Below are 25,642 nucleotides of genomic sequence, written 5' to 3'. Positions count from 1 at the left end.
TCAACACTCTTCTCCAGCACCACATCTCAAAGGCATCAATCCTCTTTCTATCATCCCTATTCACTGTCCAACTCTCTGATGCATAGCACATAATTGCGAAGACTATAGCCTGGATCAGGCGCACCTTAGTCTCCAGCCTGACATCGTTGCTCTTCAGTACTCTTGAGAGGTCCCTCACAGCTGACTTTCCCAATGCAATTAGTTTCCTGATTTCCTGGCTGCTGTTACCAAGAGTGTTGACTGTGGAGACAAGTAGATTAAAACTGTTAACTATCTCAATCTCTTCACCATCCATGCTGATGCTGCCAAATGGCCCAGTGGGTAGAATCTTTTCTTGACATTTAGCTTCAGTTAATATAGGAAGCTGTAGTCCTTGATTTTGTGCAGCAAGCGCCTCAGGTCCTCCTCAGTTTCAGCAAGCAGGGTTGTGTCATCTGCATAACGCAGGTTGTTGATGATTCTTCCACCAATCCTGATGCCACATTGCTCTTCATATAGCCCAGTGTCTCGGCTGATTTGTTCTGCATACAGATTGAAAAGGTATGGAGACAGAATACATCCCTGACAAACCCCCTTCTTGACCAGCGGATGGGGTAGAGCTGCCATTTCTTTGGTTAGCAACTGAACTCTTTAATCACTGCACATCCAGGCTCTTTTGATGAGACTATAACTAGTATTTTATTTTCATCCTTTCACTTTTTATATTTTATGAAGTATTTTTTTTTACCACAACTAAAAAAAACAGTAAGTCATAATCATTTATTTTTACATTGGAGAGAGGCACACACACACACAAAGAACGTGACATACTCTTGGATACAATGGTGAAAACAACCCAGGAAAACCCTCTATTGGCTGCTGGGGTAGACCTCTGCACAGCTCTGCCAAGCAAAAATGAGAATGACCAGACAGCTGAAGACATTGTTATTCTGATAAGCTGCTATTCTTAGAGACCAGCCTGTGTTATTTTTATGTAAGCAATCAGGGCCAAATAGTAAGAGACTGAATCCTGAATCTGTTTGGGAAAATGCTATCGGAGCACGCCTCACTCAACTCAGTCACTAATAGATGTGGTGCTGGGTTTTGGGGTTTTTTTTTAATTTATTTTTTATTTTTTTGTTTAATAGAACCATCTGGGAAGTCTAAAAACTAACTGATCAGTTCTCAATGTCATGAAAGACAAAATCCAAGGAAATGTCAGAGACTGAAGATGACTGAAAAAGGACCTGACAAGCACATGCAAGGTGGGAGAGATTCTGAACGAGAGCCTGGAGGAGGAAGAGTGGCCACAACTTGGCAGCGCCAACAAAGCCTGCAGCTTAGTTAGAAGCAAGGTAACAACGCGAGCCCCGCGGCCTAACGCCTGCACGAGGGTGAGGCAAGGCGTTAACAGCAGGGCAGTCGGGGAGGACACGGAGGAATTCTCACTACTTCTACAACTCTTCTGCAAGCCTAAACTTATACAATTTTTAAATAATAATTTTGTGTTTCTTTTTTACTTACTTTAAATGTGGTTACCTGGAAATTAAAAAATGACTTGTGTGGCTCTCCCAATATGGCTCCTGGACAACAGTGATCTAGATGAAACTTCTGACCATTTTCAGCACAACTGACAGAGAGTAACACCCAGAGGTTTCTACAAATCCTGCCAGGCACATGTCCCTTCTCCTCCCCCACTTAAAAAGTTACCCTCATTGAGTCACTTTAACACAGAAAGTCAGTCCTATGTCAGCCAGAATCTTCTAAAAAAAAACTAGGATCTTACCAATAAGATTGAGTGAAGAATTTTCTGCTTTTTCAAATGCAACTTGACTGTTTCCAACGACGAGGCCTACTTCAATCTGGATAGAGAGAGGGTGGGTTAGTCCAATGGCAGATCTCTGGGCTTCCTTAAATGAGGCTAAGAGTCAGGGAGGAAGTCTCTCTCTGTAAAGCAGACGTTCCTACCTAGCATCTCAGCTCCACTTTCTTCTCTCCACACATGTTCTTGCCCCTACTTTATTATGCTGTTTCTTCAATAATGCCTTTCTCACCATTTGGGTAAGGATCTCCAAGCACTATTACAATAAATGGTATCTTCTATTCAATCATGATTACACACATATATATGTAAATGTCACAAGTGCTCTTAATAAATGTATTTTAACAATTATACTTTTTTTTAAAAAAAGCAGTATTTTCTTCCTATTATCTTAAAGGAAACGATACATAATGAAAGAATTCCATGGATAATAGCTAGGAAAATGATGTTGATCACATAATTCCATCATAAAGAAGACTTCCAAGATAAGGAACCAATCATACCTTCTGTCTTTTACCTGTCGCAGGTTCCCCCTTGAGGATGCTGGGGTCCATGGCTTCAATGTCCTTCACCAGTAAACCAAAAAGCTTTTCATTGAAGCTGAACACAAGCTATGAGGAAAAAAGGCAAGGGAAGAAAAATCATCTCATGCTATAAAGTCTTGATTCTTCTATCATCACAAATGTTTTTTAAATGCAGAAAGCAGCTTTCTTCTGTCTAGTTCCACAGGTAATACACATACATAGCCAATCAGAGGACCAGGAGCTAATATCTGAATACTTGCAAATAGCAAACAATGAATAAGGATGAGAGAAGCAGCATCAACGCCTCTGAGCAGTGGTAGTTAAGAGGAGAACTGAATATTCCATGGTCTGACAAAAGAACCAACAGATGTGTCTTGGGAAAAGTGCAGCCAGAGTGCTCCTTGGCGGCAAGGATGGCAAAGCTTCATCTCATACAAGGGCAAGTTGTTAGGAGAGGCCATTCCCTGGAGAGGGCCATCGTGTTTGGAAATGTGGAGGGTCAGCAAAAGAAGACTCTCAAAGACATGGACTGACACAGTGTCTATAGGAATGGGCTCAGGTATGTCAGATGATGAGGATGGCACAGGACGGGGTTCCGGTCTGTTGTTCATAAGGTCTTTATGAGTCATACTCAACTCAATGATACCTTACAACAACAACAAGATCAAACAAGACAGCAGGTGTGTATGTATATAAGCTTTCTTATTTAAAATTCACAATTGCTCTGGGAAACTAAAGTCACACTCAGTTTTCCTAATGAGAAAGCTGAAAGCAGGGAGGGGTCCAGCTTCACAGTAAATGGTAGCTCCAAGCTCCAAGCCTGGGTTTGTGTTAGAAACGCCATGCTCTTCTACCTCCAGGACAAAGCGCCTGCCCTCCAGGTATAGAGGCAGCTTCGGAATGCTCAACCATTCCTCCGCCAACCATTTACTGAATTCCACAAGAGCCGGGCCCTTCTCTGCAAGCTGAAGATGTAAGAGGAAAGGTGACAGGAGAAGCTGATGACTAACTCCTAGCAAACAACCTCCACAGCCGCCCGCGCCCACTCTAATGTGGGGCGACCTGCTGGGCCTTGCATCAGGGTCCTCTAAGCACCGTGTCGCTGTGGGGGGTGTGTGCTGCCAAGTCAATTCTGACGCCCAGCAGCCCTCTGTGGCAGGGCAGAGCTGCTTCCCGGGAATTCCTCAGCTGTGATCGTGATGGGGCAACATCACCAGGGCTTTTCTCCCGTCGAGCGGCTGGTGGGTTCCAATCACCGACCCTTCGGTTAACATCGCGGGCTTGACTGTTATTGTGCAGCAAGGGCTCCTTTTAACTGCAATACGAGGACTCCCGTAATCCAGCTCCAGCGCACATCACACAGACACACAGTAAACACTGAATCCTCTTCCTACCTACCCATAATTTAGTTTCCACTTATAAAAGTTTAATATTAATGCATGGCTCGTCCAGATCTTTAGAGTCTAGACTGGAGAATGACAGTGGTTCCGGTAACTCTTCCCTTTTACAGCTTCTCTCATTTACCATCTTACATAACTTTCCACATGACAGAGTAAAGAACAGTCTAGACACCTAATCAGAGATCATCTATTGAACATTTGGTGTCAGGCTCCCTGAGTTTTCAGGACTTTAAAACACTTTTTTAATATGGTTTACATCTACTGACACAGCCATATGAGAAATTAGAACAAAAACTTGCAAAAAGAAAGAAGTCATTCCTTAAGTCATTGAAAATCACAGCAAGAAATGTGTTAGCAGAAAATAACATATTTCACTTAATAAAAGACCAAATCCTCTATTTTCCAAAACAAACAAACAAACAAACAAAAAGTTAAGTGAGAAGAGGAGCACTGTTTAACATTCTGACAAATCTCATCAGTGTCTGGTTTACTGGAAGGCAGCGGCAAGCACACGTTGGCTCCAGCAGTCACACCGTGCACATGAGTCCTTTCTGCAAAACTCCACTGTGCACTCATAAAAGAAAAAAAGACTCAAAACGTCTTGGTGTTACTATGATAATGTTTTGGCGTTACTCTAGTTTTATGTCAGGCTCTCTGAAAGAGCCCCACAAACCCCAGGACTCTTCTAGGCCTTATCCGGACTCTGCAGTTACGGCATCACAGAGTCAGGGTTTCAGGAATGATTAAGAAAAGTCACAAATGAGCAGTGCACCAGTGTGGCCTAGTAGCAAGAAGCTGCACTGCAATCCTGAAGGCATTTGGTTCAAATCCACCAGCTGCTCCATGGGAAAAGAACGGGCCATCTCCTGTGCATTTAACTGTCTCTGAAAACCCATCAGATGTTCAGATGTGGGTCAGTTCTGACTCAATGGTACACAAGAAAAGTCACAATTGAGGAGACAAATGTGACAGTAAAGTCACAAGAACAGAACACTGTCGCTTTAAGTGTACGTGCAGATAAATTACAGTTTCTAAATGAACACCTTTCTTTTTTTCCAAATAAAACTCTTTCTTCCTTTAATTCTAAAAATAAAATACCAAAGTCCAAAGAGAGAAAACATTAGTATATATAATTTTAAAGAGGAAAAATTTGAAAAATACATAATTTTCTAAAGATTATGAAAGAGCTCCACATCCTAGAAAAGTTAAAAACCGTATCACTGAAAGAAAAAGACACCCCAGACAAAAATAACTAAGAAACTTCAGCTATCTAAGTCTGCAACATTCTCAAATTTTCAAGGGCAAAAATGACTTTTATCTTTTACTATATCTGACTTTGTAACATAAAAGTCATTTTAGGCCTTCCCTTCATATTTTAAGTAGGGAGGTCCATCCCTGTGGGAAAGTAACTTTCTAATAAATCTTTTATTATTTTATTTTTTTAAAGAAGTCATTTTAGGTTTCTTGGGTTTGAACAGGCCTTTTCTTAACCAAAGCAAGGACCCACTTTTTTTTTCCTGTGTAAGATTCTGCTGAAGATCATCCAAAAACGATTAGAACAGCACATCAGCAGAGAACTGCCGGAAGTCCAGGCTGGGTTTAGAAGGGGTCGTGGTACTAGGGATATCGTTGCTGATGTTAGATGGATCTTGGCTGAAAGCAGGGAATACCAGAAGAATGTCTATCTGTGTTTCATTGATTATGCAAAGGCATTTGACTGTGTGGATCATAACAAACTGTGGCTGACTCTGAGAAGAATGGGAATCCCAGAACATTTAATTGTGCTAATACAAAACCTATACTTGGACCAAGAGGCAGTAGTCAGAACAGAGCAGGGTGACACTGCATGGTTCAAAATAGGGAAGGGTGTACGCCAGGGATGCATCCTGTCTCCATACCTTTTCAACATGTATGCAGAGCAGATTATCCGAGAGGCTGGGCTCTATGAGGAGAATTGTGGCATCAGGATTGGTGGAAGATCTATCAACAATCTCCGTTATGCAGATGACACAACCTTGCTTGCTGAAACTGAGGAGGACCTCATGCACTTGCTGCGAAGGGTCAAGGACTGCAGCCTTCAGTATGGACTAAGGCTCAATGTCAAGAAGACAAAGATTCTCGCCACTGGACCAATTGGCAGCGTCAGGATGGATGATGAAGAGATTGAGAGTGTTCACAGCTTCACTTTGCTCGGCTCCACAGTTAACACTCTTGGTTACCAGCAGTCAGGAAATCAAAAAGCGTATCGCGATGGGAAAGTCTGCTGTTAGGGACGTCTCAAAGGTACTCAGGAGCAACAGTGTCTCTCTGGAGACTAAGGTGCGCCTGATACAGGTCATGGTATTTGCAATCGCTTGTTATGCATCAGAGAGTTGGACAATGACTAGGGAGGACAGAAGGAGAGTGGATGCTTTTAAGCTGTGGTTCTGGAGAAGGGTACTGAATGTACCCTGGACTGCCAGGAAAACAAACAGATCCATCTTGGAGAGGATTAAACCAAGCTGCTCCTTGGAGGCAAGGATTCTGGGGCTTCGTCTGACATACTTTGGACATGTTGCCAGGAGGGACAGGTCCTTGGAGAGGGACATCATGCTTGGGAGGGTGGAGGGACAGCGCAGGAGGGGAAGACCCTCTATGAGATGGATTGATTTGGTGACTGGGGTAATCGGGATGGGTGTGTCAGAGGCGGTGCGGTTGGCGCAAGGTTTAGAGCTGTTGTGCATAGGGTCGCTATGAGTCGGAAACGATTCGATGGCACATAACAACAACAACAAGGGACAGAAAGCTTTAAGAAAGGACAGAGCACTGAAAAGAGAAGGAAACAAGGATACAAGCTCCCTAGTGAACGGATACAAGCTCCCTCATAATGGACACAGGCTCCTAGCAAATGGATACAAGCTTCCTAATGAATGGGCTCTTGGAGAGCAGAGCGAGTCGACTGTCTCTCAATTTCCATTGCATCTTAGATGTGCACGTTCGCATACATTCAATTTCAAAACACAGAACTGAATTTGGAGCCCCAAAAAGTTCTGGACACCTAAAGAGTGAAAGGAATGAAAGGAAATTTGACACTACCTGTTGTCCCACGGAGAAAGCCTGGTTGTTGAACTGCTGAATAAACTCTGCAGCCATCTTGTCGGTATCATATGGGTTGGAGTCGATGTTTTTTTTCTGCAGGAAATCAATCTCGATGGTCATGGTGCCAATGCATTGCTTGGCCTTGTCAAATGTGTATAAGGAGACTAGAAAAGAGAGAGAGGTGTTTTTAAAGAAATCACAGGGACACCAAATACTGGCTGTGCTTGAAAATAACTGGAAGTTTCACAAAAATGAATTATGGCAGGACTGGACCAGAAGGGAGCTTTATGTGACCTTCATTATCAAGGCACAAAGGCACATAATAAAAAAAAAAATAAGAAAAATTCCATTAGATATTTTCTTCCCTGTCTTCACCAAAACTGGAACAGACTAGAAGAGTACTCTCTCTACTAAATTACAAGGAAAAAGTCCAAGGTGATTTTTGCATTTGAGTTTCCGTAACAGGACTCCTTTATTACACCCAGTAAACAAGAGTCTATCACTGCTCTTCAATATGGCCAGATGCACTGATGCTTTTCTTCTGTTCCCTGAAGATCTCTGTCCCACAACTTATTGATGGTCCCTAAAAAGCACAGAAAGCCCTTTAGGGACCACATCTATTAACTCACTCACCAGGGTAAAAGACAAACGGCAGCTTGCCTGTGGCTTGTCCAATGTTCAGCACCACTGGCACTGCTGTTCACAGTGTGTCAACTACACTTATTCCTTAATTAGCTACGACAGTGATAGAAGTTAGACAATCTAGTTAACTGCCATAAAAACTTGAAATTTTAGGGAGCTCTGGTGGCCTAGTGGCAAGAAGCTGCACTGCAATCCCAGAGGTATGCGGTTCAAATCCACCAGATGCTCTGCTGAAGAAGGAAGGGAGATCTCCTCCTGTACCAGTCAGATCCAATTTGACGGTACACACACACATAAATAAATAAATATTTAAAAACTTGAAATTTTAGCAGTCTAGAATTGACTTCAGCATAGCTAAGTTAAGAACTTTGGGGAAACGTGAAAAGGGAAAAATTTGTTCTTAAAATCACGGTTAATTGGATCTGAGGAATGGGGGGGGGGGAATCAAGGAGAAAATCCAGAAGTATCCTGAAATTTCATATGCCACACGGGGATCTAACTTTTGTTCCATTTCAAAGAAACCTATATGGAGAAAGAGAAGCAAGCCAATACGGAACTGTAATCTGTAGTCAAAAAGAAAAGGTCTTTAACCAACTTAAAAATTACCTACCTACCTACCAGTCCCAGTCACACTGGACAAGGAAGCTTCTACAGTTCTCTCAAAAGTAGGTAACATTAAAGATTGGTTCTTCACATTGTGATTGTGTGTTCCTGTGGTCAAGTAGCAAGCAAACAGTTAAATAAGAGTCACTGCACTGGAGCGGTGACTTGATCGATCATCTACTTTCACTGAACTGTTAACTGCTAAGTGTCTGATGGCTTGCAAAGTTATTATCTTCAAGAGAACTTTGGAGAGTGTGTATTTCAATAGACCCAACTACTAACTAGAAGAACCTAATTTAAGTAAATAATTTAAGTTCTCTGTGCCTCTTCCCACATCTATAAAACAATGAGGCTGGACTAGATTTTCAGAGTACTTTTCAAGTCTAAATTCTGATCTAAAATTATTTGCTATACTCTGGCCACTTTTTCTTTTCTTCTTTTTTTTTTTTTAACAGGGGAGAGCGCGAACGCAGTCCCCCACTACCACAAATTATGCAGTCGAGTTTCCCACATTTGGGGAAATCGCAGGGGTCAGCACATCTGGAGTGCAATGGATAAGCCTCGCCCTGGGAAGACCACCTTCGTGATCATGGTATCTCCCCTGCCAGGTAAGTATCTGGCCACTTTTTAAAAAAAATTCTTGTAAATTATTGGAAGACTTTTAAACTTTTTTCCTTACCATAAAGGAGGATACATGTATTTTAAAGATAAACATTTTCTAAAACAAATTAGCAAAGAAAGCTGAAGTAGGAGTCAGAAGATGTACTGAAGAGCAAAGATGAAGTTCAAATCTCAGCTGAAATGTTCAGAGTATTCTCTTGTCTCCATATATGCATGTTTTGCTCTTTCTTATAATTTTCTAGAAAGCACAAGTCATAAGCTAAGTGACTTCCTCAGGCAAGAGAGCTTAATTTTCTTCTCCCATGATGAAGACAGCTTACAGGTTAAAATATTAACGTAAAAACAATCCAGTAATACAATTTTGAGGTGTCCTTATTCCATAAAAAACATTGAGCATTCCCCTACAGAGGGAACTATAAAGAGGCTTACTGTAGTATTTGAAATAGTAAAAAAATGGGAAAAAAAAATCTGTTGATCAGAAGGGGAATAGTGACTATGATGTATTATGTCCATTGTAGAATAATAAATGGCAAATAAAACAAAAGTCTGATGTATATTTAATAAAGATGGATGGTTCATGAACACATAACAGAGTGAAAAAAGCATACTGCAGATAACTGTATAGAATGATACAAGTATAGGCATTAAAAACTAAAATACTACTATATTCTTATAACATAAATATGCACATACACACATGAATAAACACTGTCTGTATATTATCCTTATACCAGTAAGTCTGAATAAGGATATTAAAATACGATAATTACTGATCATAGTTTTTCAAATGTTTCTAAATAGAAACAACGAAGCTATTACAATTTCAAATACTATGGGCAGCACCATGGACAGCACCACATCAGCACCATGGTCAGCTCCACAGGCAGTCCCTAAAGGGAGACGTGCCCTGAAGATCTCCTCAAGGTACCAGAGCAAAGAAAGTTAAAGGTGTTTCCTTATTTTACATCTAATAGTAATTTAAAGTCACAAATAAGAATTTTTTAAAAAAATTAATAAGTAAAAAGTGAGTTTTATCCCAAGCTGTTAGATATTACAATGATAGATTGATAATGGCCAAGAATACATTAACTGATAATATGCAGTACTTAAAACGCGGCCATGTCAGGTGAAGAGAAGACAGACTAAACGGACTTGACTGAGAAAGCCTCATTGTACAGACAGAACTCCAGAGTCTTTAACATCGCATTCTCGTTCAGTTGCACTTGGCCGACATCACTATTTACACTGCGTCAGCCTCCTAGCTTCAAGGCCACACATCATCCACATCACCCAGCCTTGAAAACCCTTCCCAGCTCACGAGCACTCCACCTTACCTCCGACCAAACCAATCATATGGTTTTAGAACTGTGTCCATTAAGTCATCTCTTCTAAGGTTTTCATAAGAATTTCTAGAAAATGGAGTGTTTTAATAACCTAATTTAAGCCACAAAATAAGTTTTTTGACTCAAGATTTGATAACCTTGACCTTTTATACCTTTTTACAGAAAGAAAAATACATTAAATTTTAAACTTTAAGCACCTTCTAAAGGAAACCGGAAACATAAGCTATATATAAACAAACTTTCTCATTAGCTTTCACAGTTGTTCATTGTAATCACCTCCCAAGACTGAGAAAGCCCAGAGTCCCCTTCTTTTCTCCTCTCTAAAATGAGGGTGCTGCACCAGATCTTCATGTTCTCTACTGACCTACTTCAGTCTGGTGTCAAATTCTTCCACTGTCAACTTCTCACTCACCTACAGGTGAGGAGGTGACAATTAGGGGTGTCATTTGCCAGTGTTCTCCAAAACATATCTGGAAACAAGGATTACTTAAGTGTGACTATTAATGACTGGAAGTCTTTCTGAGTGCAAGGGTATAGGAAGGGAAAATATAGAACTTCTAAAGGGGGAATAAAAGACCATGAAAATATCACTTATCAGAATCTATGTTAGTGTAAGTGATTAGAGAAAAATTCTTAGCTTTGAGTACCTCTATCAATAAAAACTTAAACTAAATGCTATTAGGAAATGTTGTTATGTGCCATCAAGTCAGAACTGACTTATAGCTGACCCTCCAGTGGGATTTTAGAGGCTATAAATAGCACAGGAGGAGACTGTGTACCTTTCTCCTGTGGATTTGAACCTTGTGCCTTTGTTTTGGAAGTGCAATTCTTTACCACTGGACTACCAGAACTCCTAGGTGATAATTAGGAGCGCTGGTGGTCTATTGGCACCAAAAATGGAGATAACTGGGACAATTAACAAGACAAGAGTATGAGCCATAATAGTACCAGTTAATGGAATTTGGTAATTATAAAAGGAATTCTGATGGCCTAGTGGGAAGGAGTTGTGCTACGAACCGGAAAGTCCACAGCTAGAATCCACCAGCTGCTGCACGGGAGAAAGACGGACAGTCTCCTCCTGTGCGATTTACTGCTTTTGAAAACCTGCTGGAAGGTCAGTTACGGGTCGGTCCCAACTCGAAGGTACATAACAACAACAAAGAGCCCATCTCTGGTATCAGGAAAAATACACTAAACTATTAGAAAAAGCAGGATTTCTACAATTTGATTCAGGGGGAAAAACATTTCTGCAAATGATTCAGGGGAAAGAAAAAGAAATTCATATATGTGTATGTTACTAATGTCTGTATGTGTATATATGCATTAAAAATAAGTAAGAAAAAAAAATAAGTAAGAAGACAATTTGTATTTGTGTAAATTAGAATCTAGGTAAAGTAGAATCTAGGTAAAGTAGTATATGAGAATTCTCTGTATTATTCTTAAACCCTTTTCTAAATATGAAATTATTCTTTTTGAGTCCAACAGCAAGGAGGAAATCAATCGGCTTTTTTACAACTGCATTTTCTTTTCTTTGGCTACTGTGCCATAAAGTGATCTGAGAGATTGATGTTCCACGTGTCCCAACTCTGCAGCACTGCCTAAGAATGATGCCAGTTTTCTCTCACGAGGACTGGCTTACCACCCACAGTCCAATTATAATACACTTTGGCTCAGTCATTCCCCTCCTGAAGACAAATTTCTTTCCTTGACCTTCCCTAATAAACACGATAACTTCAAAACATGTGAGGAAATTTTATTGCTTACATATTGCTATCTTTTTTTCTCCTCCTTAACTAAAATGCCCCTTCTACAAATTTGACTTCTATTTCCTAGACAAGCACAAAAGAAAATATGCCTCAGTATGGACTACAATGGAATTACCAAGTAGTGTAATATTAATTACTCCTCTTCAACAAATCCTTGACTATTTTTCAAATTCTTGTGACCATAATTTTTACAAAATCCTATTTGACTTAATGCTCACTTGCTCACTCATTGCCATCAAGTTAGAACCAACACATAGCTGACTCTTCAGTGAGTTTTCAGAGGCTGTAAATCATACGGGAGGAGACTGACCACCTCTCCCTCAAAGAGCAGCTGGTGGATTGGAAACACACACCTTTCCCTAAACTGCAGACTAGTCAAATAACTTCCAAACTATATTCCTTAACTTTGACTTTTTCCATTCCTTACTTTGCTATACAATAAAATTAAAATCCTTTTCTAAATGTAGGGTTTTGGTAGGATCATCCTGAAATCCTCAAGAGCTCTCCATTGTCTTTGTATGAAACTCATTTTTAGTATGTCTTCCACTAAGACATTACTTAATGTAACCGATTCAGATCTCATGATCTGATGCAACTCACTCATATCATTCCTCTCTACTAGGTAAGTATACTTCCTGAGTACCACTTAGGATTTGCTGGCTCCCATCCCTATGCTTTCATTTCTATTATTTCTCATCTTGAAAGGATTCCTCTCTTATCTTTACCAAGTAATGCTGTCTTCCTACTTCATAAACATGATAAAAACTCCAGCCACAGAAAGATTTCTGTCTGCTTTTTTCTCATCTCCAATCACTCAAAACTCTTACTGGACTCCTACACACAGTGCTTAATGGAAAACCTTTAGGCACATATATTCCTTGTATAATTCTGTGAGCTAGGAATATGCTTTTCAACATCGTCATTTCCAGGCAGAGAGGCAGGCAGATAAAGAAGTAAGGACACGGGTCCCCTAACTGAGTCCTTTCCATTTTCATAGATCTAAGTTGTAATCTGACTGGAATAAGCCTTTAAGACCCTGTAACAAAAAATAAAATATTGTACATGTCTTAGTAAATGCATAAAAGTTCCAAAGAAAAGTCTACTTCAGATAGCTAAAAATTACACTTACCATCTATTTCTTGTCCAATAGAAAGTCCAGCCCATTTTCGCTATAAAAGAGAAAAGACACTCAAAATCAAATCAATCAAAGTAGAGAAATGAGGGGGGGAAATTATATTAATTTAAAAGATCAGAAATATTATATACTATAATATGGATTTAAACATCTGTCTTCACCCAAAAAATTCCTTTTAATTGTGATTTTTAGTTAAAGTTTACAAAGAGCATACTTTTCATTCATTCATTCATACACATTTTCCTTCCTCCCTCTCTCCCAATTCACTTTGTAACGCTTGTTCTGTTCCAGTTTTTAACTGACTTACATATATGTCTAATTGTCCACTCCTTTCAGACTGTCCTTCTCTTGACCTATTCCAGTGCAGTGATCATTATCTAGCCATTCCTTTCCTGCTCTTGTTTCAAAAAATCCTTAAAACTTGTCTTTTTTGTAGTAAAGCCAGCACTACTGAGTAGGATGATAATTTGCAAAATATAATGCTCAAGATCTTGGTAAGATCAGATATTACAAAGTGTTCTGAGTGTGTCATGTTTATTTCTAGTTGTTATTGTTACAGTGTTATAAAAAGAAAGACATTAAATTAAATTAGAACTGGTCCAATCTCATGATAAGAGACATCTCGGTCAAGTAATAAAAAGTCGGGGTCTACATCTTAGATTGGTGAGTAATGTCTGAGGTCTTAAAAGCCAGCCAGTGATCATCTAAGCTATAATTATTCTCTGTTCAACAAGGACATGAGAGGACAGAAGGAAATTAAAGGCTCAAAGAAGAAACTAGTTTCTAGGATAGTCTACACAAAGCACAGCCTCATCTACCTTGAGATGAGAAGGACTAGATGGTGCCCAGCTACCACCACCAACTGGTCTAATCAGGGTCACAATAGGTGGGTACCGACAGAGGAAAAATGTGGAAGAGAATCTCAAATTCCTATAGACAAAACTGAACGTTCAGATGTTCCTAACTAATTGAGATTGGAAGACTCCCTGAAACTACTACCCTATGATACTCCTCAAACTTTGAGTCGAATTTCTTGAACTTAGCTGGTAGCTAAACAACACTCTAGTCTCCCCAAATCCTAAATATCACCCAGAAGAACCAAGCTCTGTTAAAAAAAAAAATCTATAATGAGACCAATTAGTCCACAATTATTTTAAAACAAAGAAAAGAGTGAAAGAGGGAGGGAAACTATAGACTAATGGAAATGGAATAACCAGAGCGTAAATATTAAGAATGCTCACACACTGTGAAGAACACAACTCATGTCAATGAATAACTTGTGCAGAAATTGCAGAATGTCAACCTAAACTGCTGTGTAACCCTTCACCAAAACCACAACAAAGGATCACTGAGATAAAAGAGGTCAGATAATCTACACTGAAATACAAGCAGAGGTTCAAACTTTTAGTGGTGCTAACCACTGTTTGTGTAGTAGGCAAAGAATTTTTAAGGTGTTGCAACTGGAATTTAGCCTCTTCCCAAATCCTGCATAAGTAGGGCGGTAAGGATGCACAAAGCCAAGCCAGATTGTATTTAGGTAGGAATCTGGAACTGGCTCAGTATAGATTCTAAATTAGTATGTACTGGTAGCACTCCAAAAGAACAGTGAGAAAACTGGCTGGAAAGCAATAGCTCGCCTACTCATCTGAACACTGTGGGTTTGGGTGCACAGTTTAAAAGATGTTGTGATATGAGTATGTACAACAAGTGTTCGCCCTTCCAGCCTTCTCACTGTCTTCACTTCTCCCAAAAAGGACTTCTGTAACATGCCATCCCACTCCCTGCCAACCTGAAATTCAGCTCAGGCAATGTCAAACTGAGGTAGCATGAGGGTATTGCCAACCTGAAATTCAGCTCAGGCAATCTCAAATTGAGGCAGCATGCGGGTGAAGTCCAGACTCAAGGTCACAAAGCAGTCACATTTAGATTCCGCTTCCACCGAAGATAATAATAATCCTGTCAGGTTTGCTGTCAAGTGAGAGGTGTAGTGCAGTTGGAAAATTATCATTTTGTAACTGGACTGAAGAAAGGGTTGGGCATAGGAGATCTGGGCTCCATAAAGTTTTCACTGGTCAACTCCTGCCTTGCTTTTAAGGCACATATGAGTTAATGCAAAACTCCAATCTTTTGGTTGGTAGCCAAGAACAAGAACTGTTTATACCACCGAGGGACTATCTTCTACTAACGCGACTTACCTTAGGGGGATTGTTATAAGAATGAAATGAATTAACATATGCAAAAGTGCATGTCTGATAAATTGTAAGGTTGAAGACACCTTCTTTTCTTTATAAAAAGCAGGGAACAAGGAGAAATCAGCACACTGCAAGCTTCTCCTGAATACCAGAATTTCAAACGGACCTCAGTAAAATCTGAAGAACTTCAAGAAAGAGATGTGAAAAGTAGTCCCGATTATAAAGAGGCAAGCAAAAAAAAAAAACACAACCAACCAAAAAAACCCCACAACCAAACCACCAAAGAGGAAGTGAGGGGAGATGAAGTGGATGCAGCCCGGAAGGAGGCGGGACTGCAGTCCAGGGCTGCCTGTGAGACCAGCTGCATGACGGAGGCAACAGGAGAAAAAAAAGCCAATGGCTACTATTTGTGATCCTGTGATATGGGCCTGCGGCCGTGCTAGCTAGTCAACTTCTCCCCACAGACTCCATCAACAGTCATAAGGATAATGATAACCCTTCCAGACATCAGGGGGTCCCAGCACATTAGGTGTTCATTTGAGATAATTACGGCTCTAATCATATTCATTAGTCTGAAATAATTGCCTTCCCCCCTCACTTGTCTGCCTATGTTTCCACGTGCAGCTTAATGTTTACTACTGCTTATATTTCAGGATTTTGTATATAATATTGTTTACCTTTGTTTACTGTATTTCTTGCACATTTCTCCATGTCTTCCTCTTTTTTAGTGATACTGTGCTGACCTTTCCTTTTATCCATATTAATATGTGACATCATTACATTTTAAATCCATTATTATTAGATGTCAATTTTGCAAATAAAGTGTTGTGTTGGTTTTGTTGGTTTTTTTTCCAATATATTTTATTTCCTTGGAAGAAATAACTAACTTGAAACTTTTCATCCTGTAGCCGACTTATACCACTGACGAATTTTTAAAACTTAGAAGAAAATCAGGGCAACAAAGGGCAGACAATAAACCCTGGCAATTAAGAATATCTCTTTAAATTTATTCTATAATACCTCCATATATTTTCCTCAATATGAATCACTAGATAGTTACAGGGTGATGTTTGCTTTGAGATGTTTCTGTGATTTTTCTAGAAGATAAGGACTAGCTGGCACCGAGTTACCTGGGGTAAGCTGAAGGCAATGCTCCCTGAAAACACGGACGGATGGGTCCTCAGGGTAAAGGTGTACCGGTGATTGGGAGAGGTCCTCACAACCACATGCCTGGAAGACAGAAACACAGTCAGCACTCCAATCAGTACTCTACGTAAAAGCAAATGAGGAACATGGTTTCCATAGTCTCCAAACACGTTCATTCCAACAACCAACACCTGAAGAATACTAGGTAGAAACAAAGAATTCTATGAGAGACTTGAAATAAGAGCACCATCCAGTCCATTTCCAAAACCTGACCTCAACTCAGGTGTTTCCTTGAATACAAGGAGTGTCACCCACCAAACACACAGTGGAATATGACTCAACACAATAGAAAACACCATCAATTTCATTCTATTCCCACTCCATAAAGTTGAAGCCAGCAATCTAAATTAGCCCTTGATGAGTATGTTGGAATGATGCAAATTTCCTTCCCTGAAAATGAGTCCACACTTTGGAAAAGTTAGGTCAACAGTCATGATTTACTATTTCAAAGAACCCTGTGCTCATTTATCATGTCCATAAACAAGTAACATACACTTAGCTCACGATAATCTCCTCTATCAGGATGTTAACAAGGCTGTATATGAGATGAATGCTTCAAACTTTGCTATGTAGAAGCACTATTTTTTTTTAAAGTATCTTTTTGAATGCTGTGATTTTTTTTAATGTGTCTGACACGTTGTTGCATGGGTTCTGGTGACCTTATGTACAACAGATGGAAGCCTTGCCTGTTCCCGTGCCTTCCTCCCAATCAGTGCTGCGCCTGAGCCCACTGCAGTAGCTAATGGCAGATGCACCTCACTGAGGGCTGATCCATCTCGTCCTCTCTTTGGCTGACCTCCACTTTACCAAGTATGATATTCTTCTTCAGGGACTGTATACATGAGAAAGTCTCACCATGCTTGCTTCTATGGAACATTCTGGCTCTATATCTTCCAACATAAATCTGTTCTTCTGTCATTCCATCATATATTCAGTATTCTCCATAAACACCATCATTCAAAGGCTTCTGTTTTTTTGTTGGTCTGCCTTATTCATTGTCCAGCTTTTGTATGTGAATAAGGTGACTGAAAAGACCATGGCTTGGATCAGGTAGACCTTAGTCCTCAAAGTGACAGCTTCCCTCTTCAACACTCCAAAGAAGTCCTTTGCAGCAGACCTACCCAATGCAATGAGTTCTGCTTCCATGGACACTGACTGTAGCTCTAAGTAAAATTAAATCCTTGACAATTTCTATCTTTTGTTTATTATGATCTTTTTATTGGTCCAGCTGGAAAGGATTTCTGTTTTCTTTATATTGAGGTGTAATGCATCAACAATCTGCTTTATGCAGATGACACAACCCTACTTGCTGAAACTGAGGAGGACCTGAAGCACTTGCTGTAGGTCAAGGACTGCAGCTTTCAATATGGACTGAAGCTCAATATCAAGAAAACAAAGATCCTACTGGGCCAACTAGCAGCATCATGATAGATGGTGAAGAGATTGAGACTGTCGACAGCTTCAGTTTGCTTGGCTCTACAATCAACACTCTTGGTACCAGCAGCCAGGAAATTAAAAGGCGAATCATACTGGGAAAGTCTGCTGTCAGAGACCTATCCAAAGTACTGAAGAGCAACGATGTCAGTCTGGAAACTAAGGTGTACCTCCTACAGGCCATGGTCTTTGCAATTACTTGTTATGCATCAGAGAGGTGTACAATGACAAGGGATGATAGAAGGAGAGTTGATGCCTTTCAGCTGTGGTGCTGGAGAAGAGTACTGAATATACCATAGACTCCTAGAAGAACAAACAAGTTTGTCCTGGAGAGGGTGAAGCCAGGCTGCTCCCTGGAGACAAGGATTCTGAAGCTTCGTCTGACATACTTTGGACATGTTGCAAGTAGGGATCAATCCTTGGAGAGGGACATCATGCTTGAAAGGGTGAAGGGACAGTGCAGGAGAGGAAGAACCTCACTGAGATGGATTGATTCAGTCACTGGGGTAATGGGGATAAGTGTGTCAGGACAGTAAGATTGGCACGGGATAGAGCAGGGTTTAGGGCTGTTGTACACAGGATCACTGTGAGTCACAGGTGACTCAACGGCACATAACAACACCACCGCATACAGAAAGCAGGAGTCTTTATTTCCATCAACAAGTGCTTGAACTCCTCTTTGTTTTCAACAAACAAGGTTGTGTTGTCTGTACAGTCACAGGTTTTCGATGAGTCTCCCTCCGCCAACGCCACAGTCTTCATAAAGTCCAGCTTCTTAAAGTATTTGCTCAGTTACACAAAATGAACAGGTATAGAGACAAGAGACAGCCCTGACACACATTTTCCCTGATTTTAAACCACACTGTATCCCCTTGTTCCATTCAGGCAACTGCTGCTTGGTCTACGTGTAGGTTTTGCATGAGCACAGTTAAGTGTTCCGGGATTCTCGTTCTTCTCAATGTTATCCACAGTTTGCTATGATCTCTATAGTTAAATATCTCTGCACAGTCAATTAAAACATAAGTAAATATCATTGTGGTATTCTCTGCTTTCAGCCAAGATCTGTATGAAGTCAGCAATATTTTAATATGAATGGTTAATATCTATATACACATATATAATTCTGCTATATGAATGCAAGGTCCTTATCTAGTATATTTTCAGTAACATCACAATGAGTACTGTGAACGTTTGTCATATGTATGAGAATTCCCTAAATAAATGAATTCTCACATTGTTCTTCAGTTTATTTGTGGAACACTCAGTGTTCAATCCATCATCATAGATCTTTTAGGACTGGAAGCAGTGCTAACACAACCATGTAGTTAAGTTCCTTATTATGAAGCTGGAAACCACAGCTGATTAGCAAATCTAACCCTGTGAAACTCACATAATTCACAGATAGCTTTAGTTTTTATTTCTTTATTTATTTGTGTGTGTGTGTGCGAGTGTGTGTGTGTGTGTACCGTCAAATTGGATCAGACTGGTACAGGAGGCGATGGTTCCTCCTTCTTCAGCAGAGCATCTGGTGGATTTGAACCGCGCACCTCTGGGATTGCAGTGCAGTTTCCTGCCACTAGGCCACCAGAGCTCGCCACAGACAGTTTTTTTAAAAAAAAAAAGGCTAATTACAATTTTATGTCTTTGTTCCTTCTTCCCTAATCTGTGCTCTGGTACAATACCATCATCTCTTTACCTCTACCAGCCTTGAAGTATATGGATGACACTGAACTTGGCAGTAATCTCTTTTGTAGTTCTGGCAACGGGTGATATGAATCAGTTAAAGTTAAATTTTGAAGAAAAACAATTGTAAAGGTTATACATTTCAAATTCTTATGATTCAAATTATCATCATAATATTGTTAATATCAGCTAATATATTGGCACACTAGTTAAAGTCACTAGTGCATTCTAGGAATATGAATGTACTAGACACTACTCTCAGTGATATATTTGTGTAATTCACCTTGTCATCACAAGTACTCCAAGACAGTATCATTACTCCCATTTTACAGATTAAGATGCACAGTTATTGAGATGGTAGGCAACTTATTCATGTTCACCTCCTTTGTTAAGGGCAGAGCCAAGATCCAAACTCAGACAATCTGACTCAAGAGTTAAACACAATAACTATGCTATATACAAACCACATGTTGTCAGGAGTTCAGCGCACGGCAAGGCGGAAGGTCAGAGGAGAGAAAGGCCCTCAATAAGACGGACTGACACAGTGGTCGTGACACTGGGCTTAATTAAGCACAGCACTGCGAGGCTGCCATGGGATCAGGCAAGGTCCTGAGCTGTTGTACACAGAAGGCCGTGAGGAGTTCAAGTGGCTCTCATGTCCACAGGGAGTTGTGCTGCTAACACAACAACACCACCTCTTTGCTGATGCAAATCCGCCAGTGGCTACAAGGGAGACGGACAATCTCTGAACATCTGCCGGCAGGTCAGCCCAATAGTAACGACTGAGATGAAAAAGAAAACAAATTATAAAAACATTATTATGCTCTTTCTAAGTATGACAGAGTAAAGACTGAGATATGCATCTCTCCAACTTTCTCATCTCGTCTGCTTTCCACTTTTCAACTCAGCGACAGGAACACAAACATTATTCTCAAAAGTTTCCTACAAAAAAAGGACTCTCAGAAGACTCTAGAACACCACTTAGCAGGTTAGAAATACAAAACAACAAAACCACAAATACTCACTGGCCTGACTGGAAATCCTTTTCATTCACGACTGCGCAGTTGGTTAAAGATAATTCATCTGTAGGGCATCTTGCAGCTTGCATGCTCTAAAAAAAAGAAACAATTAGGAAAATAACATTAAAACTTGTTGGGTTAAGTTAGCTAAGAGCCATCTCCTGTAAATTTGGAAAAACCATCTTCCAAATACCTCTTAACAACGATAGTTATAAGGCATATTTAAAAACTGAAATGGCAATTAGCCCTGTAGGTTAAAAGCTACTGATAACCAATCCTTAACATAATTTATCCTTGCTACCCTTCAGTACTGCCAAAAGCTGACCAATACTGTTCCAGAATTCTCTAATATTTCCTGGTTAGTGGTGAGATAAGACATGCCTAGTCACAATATGTTTATGGCTAATACACTCATTCTTCAAACTTCACACTAAAGTTGATTCTTTTTAATTTATAACTCAAATATGATCTTATAGAAGAAACATGTGCTCATGTTTTAATTTAAAGAGGATATATGTACCTGAAGGATTTACAAGATGATCCTCTGGGTAGCAGAAAGAAAATATTAGTACTTCTCTTTGTATTTTACTTTGTTAAAATGACTCTCACTTTAAAAGTATTTTGTGCCTCAATGAAACCCTCCTCTTTCCAGGGCCCTGCTGATGAAGGATAACACATTGCCCTTTGGCTAATGGACATCATGTCTCCCAAGAAGGATGTTTCTGTGAAGAAACCAGTGTGGCCCACTATCTCAAAGCCTGCTGCCAACCCAGAACCAGGGACCTTTCCTGCCAAGGCCAAGGCTGAGTCAGCTGCCTTCTAAGCCCCTGAAAACCCCAGGAGCCTCTCATCAGTCTATTCAAAGTGGTGATGGAGTTCAACCAGGACTATCTGGAGGAGTTCAAGGAGGCCTTCAAGTTGTTTGATCAAGAAGGCAAGACAAGATCCCATAGATCCCACACCAAGGCGGGGCTGCAATGAGGGCACAGGGTCAGGAGCTCACCAGCAAGAAGGTGCTCAAGGTCCTGAGAAACCTCAAAAATGATGAGTTGAAGCCACAGCATGTGGACTTCAAGGTCTTCCTACCCATGCTCCAGAGAGTGGTCAAGAAGCAGGACACCAAATTCAGATGTTTGCCAAGGAGGGATACAGCAAAATCCTGAGAGCAAAGCTGAAACTCTCCCCTACACCCTGGGAGAGCAGATGACTTCAGAGGAGTAAGAGACTGTTACAGCAGGACATGAGGTAAGCATCAACCATGACACCTTCCTCAAGGGCACCCCAAATGTCTGAGCCTACAGAATCCAGTCCTATGGGGTTGGACATTGCCTCTACCACCCACCTACCTCTGCCTCCACCTCCCTCACCTTGGCTGGCAGAAGCACTTTCTTGCCAATAGGTGGCCACTATGGTTTCAAGATAAAGAGATGGCTCCTCCATTAAAAAAAAAAAAGAATAACCTACTGACAATATCCATGAGCTCTGGTGGCCTAGTAGCAAGGTATTGCATTGCCAACCCAAAGGCACCGGTTCAAATTCACCAGCTGCTGTGTGGGAGAGAGACAGGCAATCTCTTCCCATGGAATTTACAGCCACTGAAAAACGGTTAGAAGCAAGCCACGAGTCAGTTCTAACTTAACAGCACATAACAACACTTCCACATCATCATAATCTGTCAGGCCTTTAAAGAAAAATCACAACGTACTCCATCCAACAATTTAGAAAATGCACAATACCTAATCACATATCCCTTTTAAACCATTTCTCCCTCATCTGTTGCAATGCAGTATACATTATTGAACCCATCCTTCTCAGTCTCCCCCCAACCCCAATGTCAGTCCTGTTTTACAACAGTTGCATTGTGCAGTATTTGTCCTTTTGTGACTGAGATAATTCACTCAGCATAATGTCCTTCAGGGTCACCCATTTTGAATAATATTACATGAGTTCCTTGTTTTTCAATGCAACATAGTATTCCATTATGTGAATATACCACAGCTTCTCTATCCATTTTTTGATGGGCACTTAGGATGTTTCCAACTCCTGGCTATTGTGAACGAAGTAACAATAAATATGGGCATGCATCTAACTGCTTGGGTGGTGGTTATGGTCTCTCTGGGGTATATTCCCAGTAGTGGAATTTCTGGGTCAGATGGTATTTCTATTTGCAACTTTTTGAGAAAGCTCCACACCGCCTTCCACAGTGGATGGTCAACCTCTTTATGTGCACACAGCGAGTCCTGTGTACTGCCGCCTTTTTCATGGCATCATTTAACTTTTGTTGTTAGGAACAACTTTACAATTAAATGCACTAGTATATCAAGTTTCTAATATAAAAGATGTATTTACTTAAAAAACACTGGATATAATGAAAGTTTTCAAGAAAAAGTGATAGCCTAAAAACCTCTCAGTTCTCCTGTCACACACTGCGAAGCAATCAACCTACCCAAGGTCTCTCTACTGCTTTTGAGATTTTTGTGCCTCTTTCTCTAAACCCATGCCTCTAGCCTGCCAACTCCCTCCTCCTCGTTTTTTAATTCTCAGCATAAACACCACAGAAGCTTCCTTCCCTCTAAATGGGCTGAAACTTCAAATGGAAACATTTATCCGATTACATTTTTTATCTGTTTACAAGTTTGTACATAAGACTATTATCTTTTCAAGGACTGGGACATAATCAAGTCTACATTTCCCGGGGCTAGTTCAGGGCCTGGGACACACGGAGTGCTCATCAAACTAAACATTCATTAAATAAATGTATGGATCAATGCCAATCTATCTTAATCATCAAACAAGTAATTAAAAACACATACACACACGCGCATGCACGCACACACACAAAAAAAAACCCTTGAGTATTTCATTTATTTAGAAAGTGCTTCAATTGAACTAAAATGATCTATGTTCAAACTTACACAGAATTGATACTGCCAAAGTAATAATAAACAAATTGCTATATTAACCTTTTAATTTATAAACTTGTTTAAACCTCAGGAAGGTAGTGTCTGTCATAAAAGAAAGGGGTGGGGGAGATCTGTAGGAATTCTATGGCTGGCCAACTGAAGTTGTGAGCAATGGGCTCCCTACTGGAATCTAGAAGCATCTGTTTTTATGGCAAGCCAAGCAGGGTATCTCATTTTCTCAGCTCAGTATAAAATTGTCATTCGGTGCTACAGAGCTGGTTTTGACTCACAGTGAACCAGCACGACAGAAAACTCTCTGATCCTGAACCATCCTCACCATTCCTGCGTCAGAGCCAACAGCGCACCAGCCACTGCGCCAGTTCTTCTCCATGAGTCTTCCTCTTTTTTCACTGGCCTCCACTTGACCATGCATGACGTCCCTCTCCAGGGACCAGCCCCTCCTGACAATATGTCCAAAGTACATGAGATGAAGTCTTGTGTTCCATCCTGCTTTCAAGGAGCATGCCATGGTATAGTTAGCATTCTTTGCAACGTCACCATTTAAAGGCATCAACTCTTCAGTCTTCCAGTTTTTTGCACGTATTTGAAATAACTGAAGACATGATGGCTTGGGTCAGGTCCACCTTTGTTTTCAAAAGAAGATATTTGCTTTTTAATACAAAGCAGGTCTTTTGCAGATTTGCTTATTATGTTCTTTACAATATTTTTTGACTGCTGCTTCTTCCATGAGGACTGATTGTAGGTTCAAGAAAAATAATATCCTTGACAACCTGAACTTTTTTCCATTTATCATAATATTGCTTATTGGTCTTGCTGTATATCTTGGATGTTCGTCTTGCAAATGCTTAAGTCTTCTTGACTTTTGGCACGTAAGGCCACATTTGTGTATTGTTAACAAGACTTCCTCCAATCCTGACCTGCATTATTCTTCACACAATCCAGCTTCTTGGATTAGTATATGGAATAAAAAAGTATGGTGAAATGACCTAATACTGACACACTCCTTTCCTGAGTTAAGCCATCCAGTATTCCCTTGTTCTATTCAAACACCTCTCTCTTGGTCTAGGACACATTTCACACAAGCACAATTCTTTGCAATGCTATTCCTAATGCTATGATCTGCATTTCTGGCACTAGTAATGATGCCTCATTTCTAGGTCCTCTTCTGAATACAGCTTGAATTTCTGGAAATTCCGTTCCTGGACAATGTACTGCTACAACTCTTTCTGAATTATCTTCAGCAATATTTGGCTTGCATCTGACATTAATGACATTGATTGGTAATTTCTGCATTCTGTTGGATCAATCACCTTTCTTTGGAATGGGCAAAAATAGAAATCTCTTCCAGCATTGCATTTGCTTATTGAAACATCTCAGTTGACAATCAATCAATTCCTGGAACATTTTTTCCTTTTTTAAAAAATGTTTTTATTAATTTCAATGAAAATTTACAGAGACTTGGGTTTCCATTCATTCACTGCTGCACTTTTCTCTCCTCCCAACCCTCCCCCCTAGTACACTACCCTCTTGGAAAAGTAAAAGAAAAATTCTTTCATTGTTTTACAAACACTCCCTCAGGTCCACTCCACCAGGCAGCCTTTGTTCTGGATTTCTGTCATGACAAAAATACCTAATCACATATCCCTTTTAAACCGTTTTCTCCCTTATCTGTTTCAATGCAGTATACATTATTGAACCCATCTTTCTCAGTCTCCCCCCAACCCCAATGTCAGTCCTGTTTTACAACAGTGGCACCATGCAGTATTTGTCCTGCTGTGACTGAGATACTTCACCCAGCATAATGTCCTCCAGGGTCACCCATTTTGCATAATATTGCATGAGTTCCTTGTTTTTCAATGCAACATAGTATTCCATTGTGTGAATATACCACAGCTTCTCTATCCATTCATTTGTTGATGGGCACTTAAGATGTTTCCAACTCCTTGCTATTATGAACAAAGCCACAATAAACATGGGTGTGCATATATCTGCTTGGATGTCAGTTATGGTCTCTTTGGGGTATATTCCCAGTAGTGGAATCACATGGTATCTCTATTTGCAACTTTTTGAGAAAACGCCATCCCACCTTCCACAGGGGTTGCACCAGGAACATTGTTTTTCACCAATGCCTTCAGTGCAGCTTGGACTTTAATGTCCCTGGTTTTTGATCATATGCTACCTCCTACAGCTAAACTTTAATGAATCCTTTTTGGTATTGTGAAAAAAACCATCAAAGCTTAGGAAGGGCTTCAGAGCATCAGTCCCTATACA

At 40.3% G+C, this 25,642-nt stretch overlaps 1 protein-coding gene across 2 annotated transcripts in view; it reads right to left on the bottom strand.

Annotated features, from left to right (window-relative positions):
- NSF (N-ethylmaleimide-sensitive factor) overlaps nt 1–25,642 on the bottom strand; it is a 170,961-nt gene that overhangs the window by 125,087 nt on the left and 20,232 nt on the right. The window contains exons 2-7 of one of the 2 annotated variants that reach the window (XM_006897816.1): nt 20,454–20,539; nt 16,236–16,335; nt 12,908–12,947; nt 6,801–6,967; nt 2,305–2,412; nt 1,766–1,841 (exon numbers count right to left, since the gene is read on the bottom strand). In XM_006897816.1, the coding sequence (XP_006897878.1) occupies nt 1,766–1,841; nt 2,305–2,412; nt 6,801–6,967; nt 12,908–12,947; nt 16,236–16,335; nt 20,454–20,539 (577 nt within the window). The remainder of the gene's footprint in view (nt 1–1,765; nt 1,842–2,304; nt 2,413–6,800; nt 6,968–12,907; nt 12,948–16,235; nt 16,336–20,453; nt 20,540–25,642) is intronic. The other variant, XM_006897817.1, reaches the window with a different exon arrangement.

The sequence above is a fragment of the Elephantulus edwardii genome, unplaced genomic scaffold (genome assembly GCF_000299155.1).
Source record: "Elephantulus edwardii isolate Elephantulus edwardi_28Jun2011 unplaced genomic scaffold, EleEdw1.0 scaffold00216, whole genome shotgun sequence".
Lineage (NCBI taxonomy): Eukaryota > Metazoa > Chordata > Mammalia > Macroscelidea > Macroscelididae > Elephantulus > Elephantulus edwardii.
This window is presented reverse-complemented; position numbering and strand designations above follow the sequence as displayed.